The 15109-nt window shown below is 45.8% G+C and overlaps 1 protein-coding gene across 1 annotated transcript in view; it reads right to left on the bottom strand.

Moving 5' to 3' along the window:
• The window catches only part of Ankh (ANKH inorganic pyrophosphate transport regulator), a 138362-nt gene that overhangs the window by 31125 nt on the left and 92128 nt on the right, over nucleotides 1–15109 (bottom strand). The window contains exons 3-6 of the mRNA XM_051151011.1: nucleotides 14568–14686; nucleotides 10830–10913; nucleotides 2812–2982; nucleotides 720–854 (exon numbers count right to left, since the gene is read on the bottom strand). Of these exons, the coding sequence (XP_051006968.1) occupies nucleotides 720–854; nucleotides 2812–2982; nucleotides 10830–10913; nucleotides 14568–14686 (509 nt within the window). The remainder of the gene's footprint in view (nucleotides 1–719; nucleotides 855–2811; nucleotides 2983–10829; nucleotides 10914–14567; nucleotides 14687–15109) is intronic.

Below are 15109 nucleotides of genomic sequence, written 5' to 3'. Positions count from 1 at the left end.
CAAGGCCAGGTGTAAACAGGAGGCCTTAATGAGAAGCCTCCAGGCCTCCTAAAGGATCAGAGGTGCCAGCAACAGAATTAGTTCTCCAGAAGGCAATTGAGAAGAAACAAATGTAGTCACCCTGTTTGACCATCCCTGCTTGAAGGAGGGAGAGGATGAGTCAACCCTTTCTATGCAATGGCAGCCAGTTTCCAGATCCATTTCTGGGGCTTTGAGTGAGTACACACAGGAGACTCTCTTCTGGAGGAGGGCTGGTTGTCAAGGAGCCCATAGGTGGCATGGCATGTGTGTGACTCTGGGCAGACCAGGGAGGCTACGCTGGGTCACAACAGGATCTGGGGCACTGCTAGAGTTCCTACAGGCATACCTCAGCAGCCTTTGCATCAACAGGGAACAGGCTGCATGCTGGCACTATGGGGAAATGAAAGGGCCATGGGAAGGAAGTCAGAAAGCTAGAATGTTCTCTCTGTCTCAGCTTCTAGCCTGTCCCTGTCTTTCCCTCCTATGCCTTGGTTCCTCATGTTCTGCATAAGAAGGATAAAGTAGATGTTTTCTTGCATAGTCACAGAGATGTATTCGTCAAAAGTCAGCCACTCATGGCTTCCTTTGTCACTGTGTCATATGATCTAATACTTTAGGATTGCTTGAGCTCTTGCAGTGAACTAGAAATAAGTTTCTGTCACTTCTATCCCCCAACATGTGCCCATAAAGTGCCCTACCTCTGTAGCAGCAGAGCTGCCACCAAGGTCCCGGGACACAAAGAGGTTGACAATGGGCCGACTGATTCGCTGTGTGGCCAGAATCAGAGCCAGAGGCCACCAGAAGCTCAGCATCTTTCTTATGGTTGCATCGCCCTGTGTTGAGAAACAGAGGTCAAAGTTCATTAGGTTCTAGAAGTAGAAGAGAAAACAGCTTGAAATCAGAACTTGTCCTTCTAATGCCAATCAACAGTAACCTCGTCATGCTTAACAATAACATACAGAAAAGCCTCTGTAGGCACGCCAAGTTGAATTAAAATTAAGTGTACAGTCTTATTAGAAATTAATTCAGACAGCTGGCAAGCTACTGTGCAACCAAAGCACACTGAGTGACGCTCAATGGATCCAGACCACTGTTTTCCATGTGTGGAACCAGCCTCCGTACAAGGTGGAGCCCAGTTCCAGGACCTGAGAAGCAGGTTTGAAACGAGTCTCTGTTTATTATGTCATCACAGTGGCTGGCTTGAAGCCATGTCTGTGGGAGGTAACTCTGAGAAATAAAAAGCTATTATAATCTGCCTTGGAATCAGTCAATATATAAAAATGTGTCCAATTATTACAGAACTATTAAGCTCAGCTACAGAGACTCCTACCTCCAAAGCCTTCACAGAAGCCACACACTGTGCAGAACACTAAGTGAAGCAAAAGCAAAGGCCAAGGCATGTCTTAAGGCATCTTAGGGCCTGTGCTATCTTTCAAGCTTGGCTTCTCTTATGAAATTTTGGTTTTGTTTCTTAAGAGGATAAGAATTACATCATAGGACCATCTTAGGTATTTTGATTTCTTTCCCTTAGTTGGAGGCTGGACACACACAGACACAGACACACACACACACACACACACACACACACACACACACACACACAGAGAGAGAGAGACAGAGACAGAGACAGAGACAGAGAGACAGAGAGAGACAGAGAGGGAGAGAGAGAGCAAGAGAGAGAGACAGAGACAGACAGAGAGATACACATAGAGAGACACAGAGAGACACAGAGACAAAGAGAGAAAGAGAGAGGAAGGAGGAGGTGATGGAGGGAGAAGGGGGAGGAGAGGGAAAATGGTCCTATCAAGACAATTGTAGCTGGCCAAGTGGTAGAAATACCTAGGTAGGATTTCAGTGGTAGCCTGACCTAGATGAGGTATGAGGTACATGGTCAACACAATTGCTGTGTGACATGATGAAAGCGTTGTCTGGTTAGGCTGGGGACGGGGTATGGAGTGTGGTCAAGGTTAGACATAATCCTTCCTGTCTGCCTTATAGCTGGTGGAGAGAAATGATGTCTCACACAACACTGCTCTCATGACTTGGGTACTTTATTCTTATCTTGATTCTTGATTGACTTATAAGGACCAGAACAAACCCAAACTTCTCCAGGGAGGCTTCCTAGCCCATTCAACCAAAACTGGAGGCCCTTTGGGTCCTTTGCACCCACCCCACCCCACCCGAATTGTTTTCTCTGTGTTGGTCTTACCTGCCTATTGCGTTTTAAAGCTGTTTGTACCTAGAAGCCATATCTGAAGATTCCCCATCACATTATAGTATCTAGAGCTCTGCCCAGTCCCTAGGATGTGTCCAATTAGGAACCTGGAACTGGCCAGTGCAGATAATACAAACAGAGCCTGGGGCTATGCTATGATGTTAAAAACAATAAGGCATGAGCACAAAGGTTCCATGAATCCTAAAGCTTTCTGGACCATGAAAGAGGACCAAGGAGGAGGCTGGAGGGTCACTTCTAAGATCACTCCCATCTGTAGAGTTCATGATGTTCTGTCTGCTTTCCTGTAAGAAAACCCCTAACACTTGACCTTTGGGCTTATTACTCTGGGTTCTCATTTCATATTCTCTGGGTCTTTGGTCAGACTGTGGTTGAACAGGTCAAGACTACCCTGGGGGTACAGCAGAGAGAGACAGGAAGAGTAGGGAGAGAGTAGAATGGCGGGATGAGTATGACGGACACTTGATGCATGCAAGTATGAAAACCGCACGGGGAGTCCTGTTACTTTGTACAACTGGTATGGGCTAATACTGTAAACAGTCAAAAGGTGTACGCACCCCCAGCTCTGGGCCGCTCCTGTCCGGGATGATGTCGTGGATGTTCCTGTAGTAGCCCAGGCACAGTGTGGTACAGCGCACAAGTGCGCCCATGTACAGAGACAGGATGGGGATGAGCAGCGGTTCTCGGCATTCCAGGTGGCTGTGAAGCAAAATGGCTACGAAAACAACCTGTGAGAGAGAACAGGGCAGGTCAGCGGGATGAGTTGGTCCATGGAGGTTGGGCTCCTCTGGAACCCTGTAACTGATTCGCAGAACTGACCACTGGCTTTGCCTCGATTCTGACTGCCTGTGACCCAGAAACAGATGCTCAGATTGACTGGATCAAAGCCATGGTTAAGATCCACCACTGACACTCTTTTAAGGCAATTATACTTCTTGTTAAGATTACCCACTAAGAAATACCTAGAAACTCTGGCTTCTTAGCTGCCTCCCCGGTGGCCACTGTAGTTTTCCACAGCTGTGGAAAAAGCCGTAGCAGTCAGTGATGTGCAGGGCAGATGGGCAGAACATTTAAAGGATAAAACCCACTAAAATGCTGTTCCAAACACCACTAGAAATGATAATGGAACAAGGCAAAATTTAAAAATACATAAAACGCTATGTTGGGAAAGTTATTAAAATAGTAACTACAATGTGACTACAATGCCCACTTCTTTATTGAAAGACCTGGATGTCTTGTACTTCGAAGTAGCGGGCTTCGTATTTACCAATCTACAAAACTTACGCTCTAAACCACAGTGGTGATATTTAGAGGCTGAAAAACAGGTTGTGTGGTTGGTAAAATGACCTGAAGTCAGGAGAGACTGAAGTCACGATGAAGTGTAAATCTCTCTTGGATGGCTCAGTCTCGAAAGCAGAGTTTACAGTGTATTAGCCTATTAGCCTTCTCCTCCTGCAGCCGCCAGAAGTGTGGCCACCCTCACCACTGGGTCCTCAGAGCTCTGAGGTACTGCATGGACATGTGGCTCTGGGCAGGCAGTTGAGAACGTGGCGACCTAAGCAGACACAGGTTGGGGGAGGCAGTCACTCTCACTGTCTCCTTCACCCAGTCTCACATACATTTGCCATGCCGGGAGGACATGCTGGGGAGTGACAGAAGTGAGGATGCCCACGATCTTCTAGGATGCTGCCCAGTTGCTTCTAACTGGACCAATGGCAGCGAATTCCCCATGTTGCTTCTAACTGGACCAATGGCAGCGAATTCCCCATGTTGCTTCTAACTGGACCAAAGGCAGTGAACGGAAAGACATGAGGCCTGGCGGGAAGAATCCTTGCTGGGACACACTGAATGGTCCAGAAGCTTGGGCATTTGCGGTTGTGGACACAATGCCTATTTACTTTGCTAGGGAGTGAGAGTGCCCGAGGATGCCCTTTTATGCCCACTTGGAGTAGCACATCCAAGCTTCATGTTTTTACCGTCTATGTAGAGTGCACTATAAACCTCGGTGGTGACAACGTAGACCACGAGACCCGGCTGTGTGAAGTGAAAATGTGAAGGCCACTGTGTCCTCTGCAAGACAGAAGCCCGAGGAGCAGGATCGTGGAGGGGGACCTGAACCAGGGTGGAGAGGGAAGATGTGTGCCGAAGAGGAGTAATGTGGCAGGGGACAACAATAGCAGCCCATAGGGCAGAAGGGTGATGGGTAGATGGGCTGGTCCAGGGGAGCTCCAAAGGCCTCCCCCTGAAATTCTAACAGACTGAAGCAGGCAGCCCAGCACCTGTCACAGGCCTTATATCTTCACGGCAGACCAACTCAAAATAACACCTGTGCACTTTGCACTGTCATGCAGAATCACGATTGCTGAGTCTGGCATGGCTACTGAAAGCAGCCAGGTTATGCTCAGAAGGAACCTGCTGCATTAGCGCTGAGGACGTCCTGGTGAAAGTAGGTACTGGCCCCAAACCAGGCCCTGGTACACAGCTCTAGTCAGTCCCACTCTCACTTCTCGGGGCTTCACAGGCTAGTGGAGAGGATAGACACGCTACTCAAACAATGGGCCAGTGAGTGCACGCTGCCAGCCATGACAGGGTCGCTGCATGGGAGGGAAGCATGACTGTGGGCAATGCCTGGCCTGAGACCTTTAGACCGAGCAAAGGTGGGAGGAGCAGGAAGGCAGGGGTGGGGAACAGAGTATTTCTTCCAAGCTGGAGAATCTGTGGTAGGTGGACTGTGCACCAGAGAGCAAGGTGAGATGAGGGCCATGCTGGGGCTAACAGGCAGAAGGGTTTGTGGGGGCTCCAGCCATAGCAGTCAGCCTCAGGATTGAGAGTTTCAAGTACCCCTTTAATCCGAGGCTGAGGTGGTCAGGATTTCAGTGGATGAGACAGCTGTGGCAGCAATAGGAGAGCCAGGACAGCTGGGTGCAGGCAAGTGAAGGGACGATTCTCAGTCAGAGTGAGTGACAGCAGCAGAGATGGGCACAGCAAAGGTAAGAGAGCCCCAAGGACTAGCTCATAACCCTTCGTGATAAAGGGAGCCGCTCTCAGGGTGGCGCCTGAGTTTCTAACCAGATGATTGCACTTGCACTTTACTCAGCAAAATTCTTGCTACAGGAGAATTCTTGCCACAGGCTCCGGGTGTCTGTGGGAATGCCACAGCTTTGTCCGAAGCTCTGAGAGGGAGAGGCTATGGATATTTAACGGGGGATCATTGTCATCCTGAAGATGCTATAAACCTAGGAGACATCCTGGCCTTGTTCTGTTATTATTAGATGATGGCCTGTTTAATGCACATTTAGGGGCTAGGCATCCTGGACAGCACGGGGCAGGCTCTGGTGAGAGCCCTCTGCCTCCCTTGGCTGTGCCACTTCATGGCTAATGGCAACGGTGGGAGTGGGTGGGACGGGAAAACGATCACCCTCCTGTGTGTGAGATAGGGTCACAGTAGGGGCAAACCACATCCAGACCATCATGGGCATGAGTCAGAGTCTCCATGGACAGAATGGGGCCAGCAAGGGTGGAGTCTAGTGTGAAGAGGTGGTGAGGTGCCTATGAGACAACGGAAACTGCCTCCTCGGTCTAAACGCCACAAGGTCCTTGGTAAGGACCATCTGAGAGAACTGACAGAGGTGAAGCCAGACCTATGTAGGGAGCACACTGAAAAGGAAGTAGAAAAAAAAAATATTGGGACAGTGAGTGGAAACAGTCCTTCTAAGAAGTGGCTGTGGAGAATAAAGAGAAAGACATGAGTGGCTGAGGAGGTGCATGGAGATCCAGAGAAAGCTGCTTGCCACCCTGTGTCTTCCAGCTATCTGAGTACATGTTGTGCCCAGATAACCATCCACAGAGGCAGAAGGGTCACTGAAAAATAATTAATAAGGTTCCTGAGAAAGCAGGCTAGATCAGAACAGGGTGGCCTTGAAACAGAGATGCCACCTGTCCAAATCAGGGAACACGGGGGCTGCAAGTTAAGTTCATGGGACAGTGGCCACAAGATAAGAATGCGGTTGCTTCAGTTTTCTCTGGGAAGTGGGAATCAAGGTCATCTCCTGGGAGGTGTGACAGCATCCCAGGGTCAGTGTAGGGCCCAAGCTGTGCACTTACAGTTTGCACAGACACCAGGTGAAGGAGACACACAAGGGCAAGGCAAGGGTAGGGTCTTGCCAAAGGTGAAAAGGCAGGAATGCAGAGTGGGTTCGGGTTCCCAGCTGACCTCAGAAGAAGGGTGGGTTTCAGCAGAGGGCAGGGGATGGGAGGTACCAGGAATGACAAACAGCATCAGCAGAATTCTCACTTTGATGCTGAAAAGTGAACAAAGTCTGGATGGTCGGAATAAAACAAACCAATAGCGTTTTCCTAAAGCCCATAGTGATGTCACCAGTGGGACATCTGGAACTCCAGTTCAATATGGAGGTGGGCAAATATGGGGCACCAGAGTTCACATGAAAGTCAGACCCCACTCTCCACTCAACTGTGAAGAATGTCCTGTCCATTGGGTAGATCTGGGTAGGGGTTTGAAGTTTACTGCATATATTATCCTTGGCTGGTGCCATAGTTTGAGCAGGACCCCTGGGCCCAGATCCGCCCATCATAATGTTCTTCTTGTAGGTTTCTAGGACCCTCTGGATCATTCTATTTCCTCATTCTCCCATGCTTCTCTCACCTAGAGTCCCAATAGGATGTCCTCCCCTCTGTCCCACTTTCCTGATAAGTGAAGACATTCATGGGACATGCCTCTTGAGGCCTGGTGGCACTCAGAGGAAGGATAACAGGCTACCAAGAAGAGACTTGATACCCTATGAGCATATACAGGGGGAGGAGGTCCCCCTCAGTCACAGTCATAGGGGAGGGAAGTAAGGGGAAAAATGGGAGGGAGGGAGGAATGGGAGGATACAAGGGATGGGATAACAATTGAGATTTAATATGAATAAATTAATAAAATATATTAAAAAAATATGGAGGTGGGAGGCAGGTCACATGCCTCAACTTGTACTATTGTATGAACCAACACATTTTTAAAGTGGAAGTTGCTGGTAGAATTCCGAGTGTTATTAAGCAATTTTCTCACTGATTTCTTTTCTCACTCATTTATTTGCACTGTGAAATGTCTCGGAAAAAGCTGCTGGTTCCACTGAAGCTTCTGCAAGGCTGAGTGGCTGACTAGAACTGTGAAGAAAGTTGAAATACTGCAGGCCCAGAGCCTAATTACAATTTATCCAGGGCTAGCTACCTTTAAGCCTTGTAAAGAAAAGTAGCCATTCCTTGCCCATCTCTGTCTGGGCGGACATCCTGAGACTACCAGATAAAACCTTCTGGAACGTATTAACAAAACCCCACTTGCCCCCAATGTATTTAAAAAGTGTCTTGATTTATGATTTTCTTTGTTCTGTGTGTATAAAGACATCTTTAAACTACTACCACACCAGGCATGGGGGTTGGAGTAACCTAAATCTATATTTTTTGGGCCATGGCTGCCCATATTTACCTTCTTACCCTTATTCCTTTGGAGGTGAGAGTTATATTTTTGTGTTGACAAAGGTAAGGTAGGTAGTTCAGTGTTTTACGTAGGGCCTACTTACAGATTAGCTGCTGCAGATGCTGTCAGGTAAGGAGCAGAATAAAGCAGGGTAGGGTGGTGGGCTAGAGGGTTGGGGAGGGGAGAGGGGTAGAAAACTTACGAATGAAAATTATATTTATTCCCCTGAACAAATTGTGGCAGGAACTCTCGAACAACAAAGTTTAAAATAGTTTCTCTACCAGGAACAGCCCAGGGCGAGACAGCATCTGAACTCAGTTTCCTTCCCTTCTCCTAACCAGATTTGTTTTTTTTTTTTCCCCCAATAAGCAGGGGCCAGGGCCAGGTTGAAAATGAAGGAGAAAAATGGCTGTAGGCGTATGGCAAAGTATTTTCCATAAGCTTCTTTGTTTTTCTGTCCTAGATGCCTGCTATATTTATCTTAGGCAGAGCTAAATGCCTTCTTTCCCATTTCGGCTTCCTTTTGTCTTTTCTCCTTTGAAATAATACACATCTACAAACTCCCACGGAATTTCTGCCACTGTTTGAAAGGCGAGATGTTTCTTTCCCTTCAAATTAAACAGCGAGTGAAACAAGACAGCTCAGTTCAGCCCTCAGAGGATGCCGAAAGGAACACCGGGGCCCAACTCTAATAACTGTACAGGAAAATTAACAAGATATATCAAAGAATGATGCTAGCTGGTATGCAGGCACACGCGCTAGCAAGAATTATTATCAATTACTTTTCCCAGTGATCTTTGGAGTAAATGCAATTAATTTGGAGATTTAATCCTTGGTCCTTAGGGAGATGAACCTAACAGCTTAACTATAGATTATTTCCAAGCCGTGGCTTACGGATGAGGGTGTACAGCCAGGAGGAACCCAGGGGCTGCCGGCGGGAGGAAGTGTGAGCCTGCCTGAAGGCCTTCCTCCATCGTATTCTCAAGCCCCACCCACCTGCTTGGTGGAGCTGTGCTCACACTGCTATGCTGTAGGGACTGCATCTTCTTTTTCTAGAAGCTTTTCCCACTCTTATCTTTGAAGAGAGAGGGCACAGCAAAGGAAAACGTAAGCCTTCCTTCCTCTCAGACAATGTGGTCAGACAGTGGAACCAACTTCCTGACTTGTTTTAAAATGTGGGTGTGCTGGCTAGCTTTACGTCAACCCGACAAGTTAAACTAATCCAAGAGGAAGGAACCTCAATTAAGAAAATACCTCTGGCTAGATCTGGGTAGGGGTTCGAAGTTTACTGCATGTATTGTCCTTGGCTGGTGCCATAGTTTGAGAGTCTCCACAGTTGAGTGGAGAGTGGGGTCTGACTTTCACACGAACTCTGGTGCCCCATATTTGACCACATCCCCTGGATGGGGAGGCCTGGTGACACTCAGAGGAAGGATAGCAGGCTACCAAGAAGAGACTTGATACCCTATGAGCATATACAGGGGGAGGTGGTCCTCCTCAGTCACAGTCATAGGGGAGGGAAGTAAGGGGAAAATGGGAGGGAGGGAGGAATGGGAAGATATAAGGAATCTAACAATTGAGATGTAATATGAATAAATTAATAAAATATATTTTAAAAAAGAAAAGAAAAATACCTCTGTAACATCTGGGCTGTAGGCAAGCCTGTAAGGCATTTTCTTAATTAGTGGCCCAGCCCATTGTAGATGGAGCCACCCCTGGGCTGGTGGTCCCGGTTCTATGAGGAAGCAGGCTGAGCAAGCCATGAAGAACAAGCCAGTAATCAGCACCCTCTGTGGCCTCTGCATCAGTTCCTGCCTCAGATTCCTACCCTGAGTTCCTGTCTTGACTTCCTTTGATGATGGATTCAGATCTGGAAGTATAAGCCAAATAAACCCTTTCCTTCCCAATTTGTTTTGGTCATGGTGTTTCATCAGAGCCACAGTAACCCTAATTAAGACAGTGGGGAAATGATGTGTGAGTGACAGAATTTCTTGGTACCCACATAAGAACTCATGTTTAAGAATAATCCCAGTGCCTTGGAGTTTGAGACAGAAGGATCAGAGCACTCCAAGTCAGTCTAGGCTATAAAGGGAGAGAGAGATTGTGTAACAAATAAATAAACAGAAAGCCAGACCAAAACAAAAGCAACAACAAAGCACCTGGGTTGGTAACATGCCTCAGTAGATACAGCGCTTGCTGCTCAAGCCAAGTGACCTGAGCTCAATTCCCGGAATACAGGCAAAGGTGGAAGGAGAAAATTGACGGCACAATGCTGTCCTATGATCTCCACATGTGTTCCTAGTATGTGTGCCCCACTCATAATAAGAAACAAAATTAAAAAAAAAAAAAAAGAAAGAAAGAAAGAAGGAACAAATAATAATCCCAGGAGTCCCAAAGAGCTCCTTCTGGAACCAAGTGACAGACTGCTTTTTTCAGGCCCTGCAGGGGGCATGAGGACAGGGCCAATTGCAAAGTGACTGTATATGACTGGTTTAGTGGTGTTACTCTGATATCATTGTGTGTGCATGCGTGCATGCTCATGCCTGTGTGTGCATGCACCCTCACTTGTGGGTGCACAGAGGTATCTGTGGGTATCTTTCGACACCACCCTCCATTTTGTTATGAGACAGGTCTCTCACTCAATCTGGAACTAGCTGCTTCAGCCAGACTGGCTGGCCAGCAAGATCCCGGCATCCTCTTGTCTCTATCTTCCCAGTACTGGGGTTACAGAAAAATACTGGTCATACATTTTACTCAGTTCTGGGGTTCTGTACTTTGGTCCTTGTGCTTGCATAGCTGCATAGCAGGCACTTTACCCACTGAGCCATCTCGCCAGCACACTTACTAGTCATTACTTCAAAACTAATGGGTCAGATCTTAGGAACTTAATTTAAATCTGTAAAACCCCCAACCAGGCAAGATTGTACATACTTTGATCACAGTATATTACCTTTCCTCACTTATCAAACCACTAACAGAATCCATATGTGATATGAGCCAAATGCTGGGAAGCACCACACAGACATAACTGTGAGTCACTCACTCATCAGAAGGTCAGTCACTCTGAGGGGCTGTGACAGACACACAGAGTATAGTTACCTGAGCTATGACATCTGAGATTGAGGCACATCCCACCAGGAAACTGTATTTGTGTTTTAAGAGAATGCCAGCATGGGTCCATGCCTGCCGGAAAGAACAGAATTTTCAATGAGAGACATAGCTGGGATTACGGTGTTTCTTACATTATGACTTACTAGGTAAGTCTGTGCCTCCAACTGTCATAGCAGCGGGGTTGACAAATCTTTCATTGGTAAAAGTGAACTTCATCTGGTGGATAGCTCCACACTAGATTTTGAGTGGAATGAATGATGACACATATTTATTCAGTAGGGCTAAGAAAGAGAGAAGCCAACTGGTTGGGCTGGTGTCCATGGCTGGAAGCTGAATGACTAGCAAGAGTGGAGGACACAAGACCTCCCTTGAAGCCGTCTTGATCCCCAATGGCTTTTCCTTCCAGAAAACGTATTAGAGCAAGGGTTCTAAGGTCTGAGAGACTGAAGTCATCAGCTCTTGAGCAGATCAGGGCTCTGGACTATGTTGTCATAGATTTTGTTGCTTAGACGATCTAGTCTCCAGGGTCTGAATGTTGGGGGTTGGTCTGGTTGTTATGCATTCTAATGCTAATTACTGGCCTCCAAGACCTGATTGCAGCCCAGGTGAGCACATTCTCATGTATACCAGTCTCTGTTGTATAAACCTTGATCTACCTAATTTAAAATGAATTGGTTAATAAAGTTGCTGAAGCCTGTAACTGGGCAGAAGAGAAGTAGGCGGAGCTTGGGTTCCTGGGGTTGGGGTCTTAGAGGGACTATGATGCTGGGAGAATGGAGAGGAAAAGGGAAAGATGTAGCAGTGGGAGAGAAGAAAGTCGCCATGGGGCAGTAAGGACCATGAGCGTGTGGCCACGAGGGCTGGCCTAATGGAACAGAAGCAGCCCAGAGAGGAACATTTAAGGCAAGTAACTTGCAGTGTGTAGCTGGGACATAGCAAAATACCTTAGAGGGTTGATACCTGCCCAGTTGCTGTGCTATAAAGCATATATAAATCCAAGAGGTATCTGTCTCAATTATTTGGGAACTAGCCTGGGGTACAGAAGACCTCAGAGTCTGATAGCCATTCAACAACATCCAGGCTTGGCTTTGTGTGTTTGAGGGAGGCTAAGAGGAAGGTCCTGGAATGGAATAGGCAACCCGAAGCTTAGGTGGCAGTAGACATGGAGGTTGGCGCTCACAACAGGATCTGTGTAAGAACTTCACAGAACCTTGATGTCCAATTTGGACTGACTGGTTAGATTTTTGTCAACTCCACACAATCTAGGGTCTTCTCAGAAGAGGGAACTCAAATGAGAAAATACCTCTACCAAAATAGTCTGTGGGGGAAGTCTATGGTGGGGGATTTGTTGATGGTGGCTTGGCCCACTATGGACAGTGCCACTCCTAGACAGGTAGGCCTAGGTTGTAGAGGAAAGTAGGCTGGACAAGTCAGAGGAAGTAGATCAGCAAGCCATGCTCCTCCAAGGTATCTGCTTGGTTCCTGCCTCCAGCCCCTGTCTCAGCTTCCTCAACCATGGCTGGCAACTGGGAGTTGTAAAATGAAATAAATCTTCCTCCCCAAGGTGCTTTCGGCCATGGTTTTATCACAGCAATGGAAAGCAAACTAGAATACAGAAAAACAAGAAGACAGTTGAGCTGAGCACAGGGAGCAAATCACCAGGTCTAGGTAAAGATTTTGTGTGACAGCTGCTGCCTCTATTCCGTTCTCCCAACGCTGAGGTCCCAAGGTGTCCAATGTTTAAAAAGATGTAGCTAACATTTGTAAACAGCACCTCGTGGGTTCTCTTGTTGTCTTAATGCCACCTGGGCGGGAAGTTTCATGACTTCTAAAGATTATATCCCCAACCAGGTTATCAAGATTTTGCTACAGGTATATAAGTGTGCATGTGGCATGTGCAGGTGAATGAGGGAGTGATGACTGCTTTTTATAAATGTTCATTATCTATCTTTCTATCTCTCTCTCTCTCTCTCTCTCTCTCTCTCTATCTAATAAAACCTCAAAGAATTCAGAAAGACACAGATAACTATAGATAGGTAGGTGGATAGATGATAGATAGATAGATAGATAGATAGATGATAGATAACCAGGCATTGGTATCAAGGTCTAAACACAAAATTTGTATGACTTATACAAAGAGTCTGAAGTAAGTTTATACAGTAATTTAAAGACTTTTGTACATGAATCAGAGTCTTACACATGAAATTGACTATCTGAATTCCAAGATATGATACCATTTAGGAAACTTTCAGTTTTTGAGAAGTTGGGGTTTGGGGTTTGGGATGAGGGATGCTCAACCTGTACTGAGCTTTCAAAATGCTGTTGTGGCAAATAAAACAGCTGGCAGGAGAGAGAATGCCAAGCATCTAAGAGTCTGCAGCTCCCTTTTGTGAAAAGTCATGAGTTCCCAGAATTCACTGTATAATTACCACTCTCTGTTTAGATCCATCCCCACTTCCAGTTTACAGGAAAGACAGAGTGACATCATAGGTTCAGTCTATCCAGATCAACCCTAACTCTTTCAACATTGAGACTTGATTCTGATCTCTGATGAAGCCATTTATAAGTATTAGGCTCCTTATGCAAAAGTGTGGGGGGTTGTTGGGGCTGCATAGCCCCTTTGACCTTTCCTTGGGTTTCTTAACTATGTTTGCTGCATCAGCTACCAGAAGCAACAGCTGGCCAAAGTCATAAAAGGAGACTCCAGGTGCAGTTGTTCACAGGTGACCCAATTCTCCCACCCACAGTAACCTACAAAGGAGCCAATGGAAGAAGGTATTCTTAGGTATTAAATGTTATTAATTCTGCATTGTCTCTGTATAGCTACACCAAAATGAAAAGAAAAAGGCCTTTATTACCATTGACACAGGACTCGTGACAGTCCTTGCTTTATATCAAAAGCCTGGTAACTAAATGATGACATCCCAACAATATGTTCAGGACAAGCCCACTGTGAAACCCACATGTTTACATCACACAAGTAGCATGTGTCTGAGAAAGCTAGCCCCATCTTCCATTACTGAACCTATCAGAAAAAAAAACACTTAATAACTGCATCAAAATGTTCACTGCTAGAACTTGTAGCAAATCATAAATTGATGTGAGACACTGACTGAAAAGCTCAAGGGTCAGTTGAAAGCCATCTACCTGTAGGTAAAACTGGTAAGCTGACATGGAAATGAGCTGCATGGCTCCCCCCAAAATTAAAAAATATATAAGTGCCAGACCACCCAGAAGGATATTTATACACTCATGTTCATAATTTAATCTCAGTAGCCAAAATGGAGAAGTAATGTAAATGAGTGGACAGGCAAAATATATTGTCTATACAAGGAAACGTTATTTTGCTTTATAAACGGGAGTGAAAATATGGCACAGTCTGTAACGTAGAACATTGACAATATCTAAAATGAAATCAGCCAGTCACAAGAGAATGATCATGGCTTGAGTCCCTTCACGTGGCATCTTTATATCGTCACATTCATAGAGACAGAAAGTAGAGCATGGTTTTGGGGGGGCGGGTAGTGTGTGCTGAGGTGGAATTACTATTTAATGGAAATAGCTTTAGTATGCAACATAAAAGGTGCGCTAGAAATTGATGGCGTAGAAACATGAATGCTCGTCTTCTGTTGAACCATACCCACAACAATGCTTAAAATGATAAAGTCTATGATAACTATATTTTACCATCAAGAAGGAGGGAAGGCCATGCTTCCCTCTACTTACCATGGCGTCCATAAAAGGGAAGGCAGCGAGATACAGGAAGGCCCTTCGTGTTTTGCTCCCCACAGACTCATCCACATGATGTAGCTTGTTGATGATGTAGTACCCTAAATCACTGTAGGCTACAAGGGATCGAAACAGACATGGTGTTTAGAAAAGGATAGTTTACATAACTTTTTTTGTCTTAAAAAAAAAAAAAAAAACCAAAATACTTTTTAATGTTATATCTGCCTTGTTGTAGAAAAGTCAGGAAAACTGTAAGAGAATCATGTAGAATCTCATTCTTCTACTGAGTGGGCAGGGCTTCCAATTACCCAGCACTTTTACTAGTGGGTGAAGCAAGTATATGAGTTTTAACATGCAAACTAGGTAGGACTATATACTCCCCTATAAACCACAACTTGATAGCTAACTCATTGAAAGACTCTCAATGTGTTGATTTTCCTCTGTATTTGCTAAGTATTGATTTACCCAATTTCTTATTGTACATTTATGATATTTGATATTATAACAAAATGCTTGGTGAAAAGAATTGAAACTAAATA

The sequence above is a fragment of the Acomys russatus genome, chromosome 9 (genome assembly GCF_903995435.1).
Source record: "Acomys russatus chromosome 9, mAcoRus1.1, whole genome shotgun sequence".
NCBI classification, from domain to species: Eukaryota; Metazoa; Chordata; class Mammalia; order Rodentia; family Muridae; genus Acomys; species Acomys russatus.
This window is presented reverse-complemented; position numbering and strand designations above follow the sequence as displayed.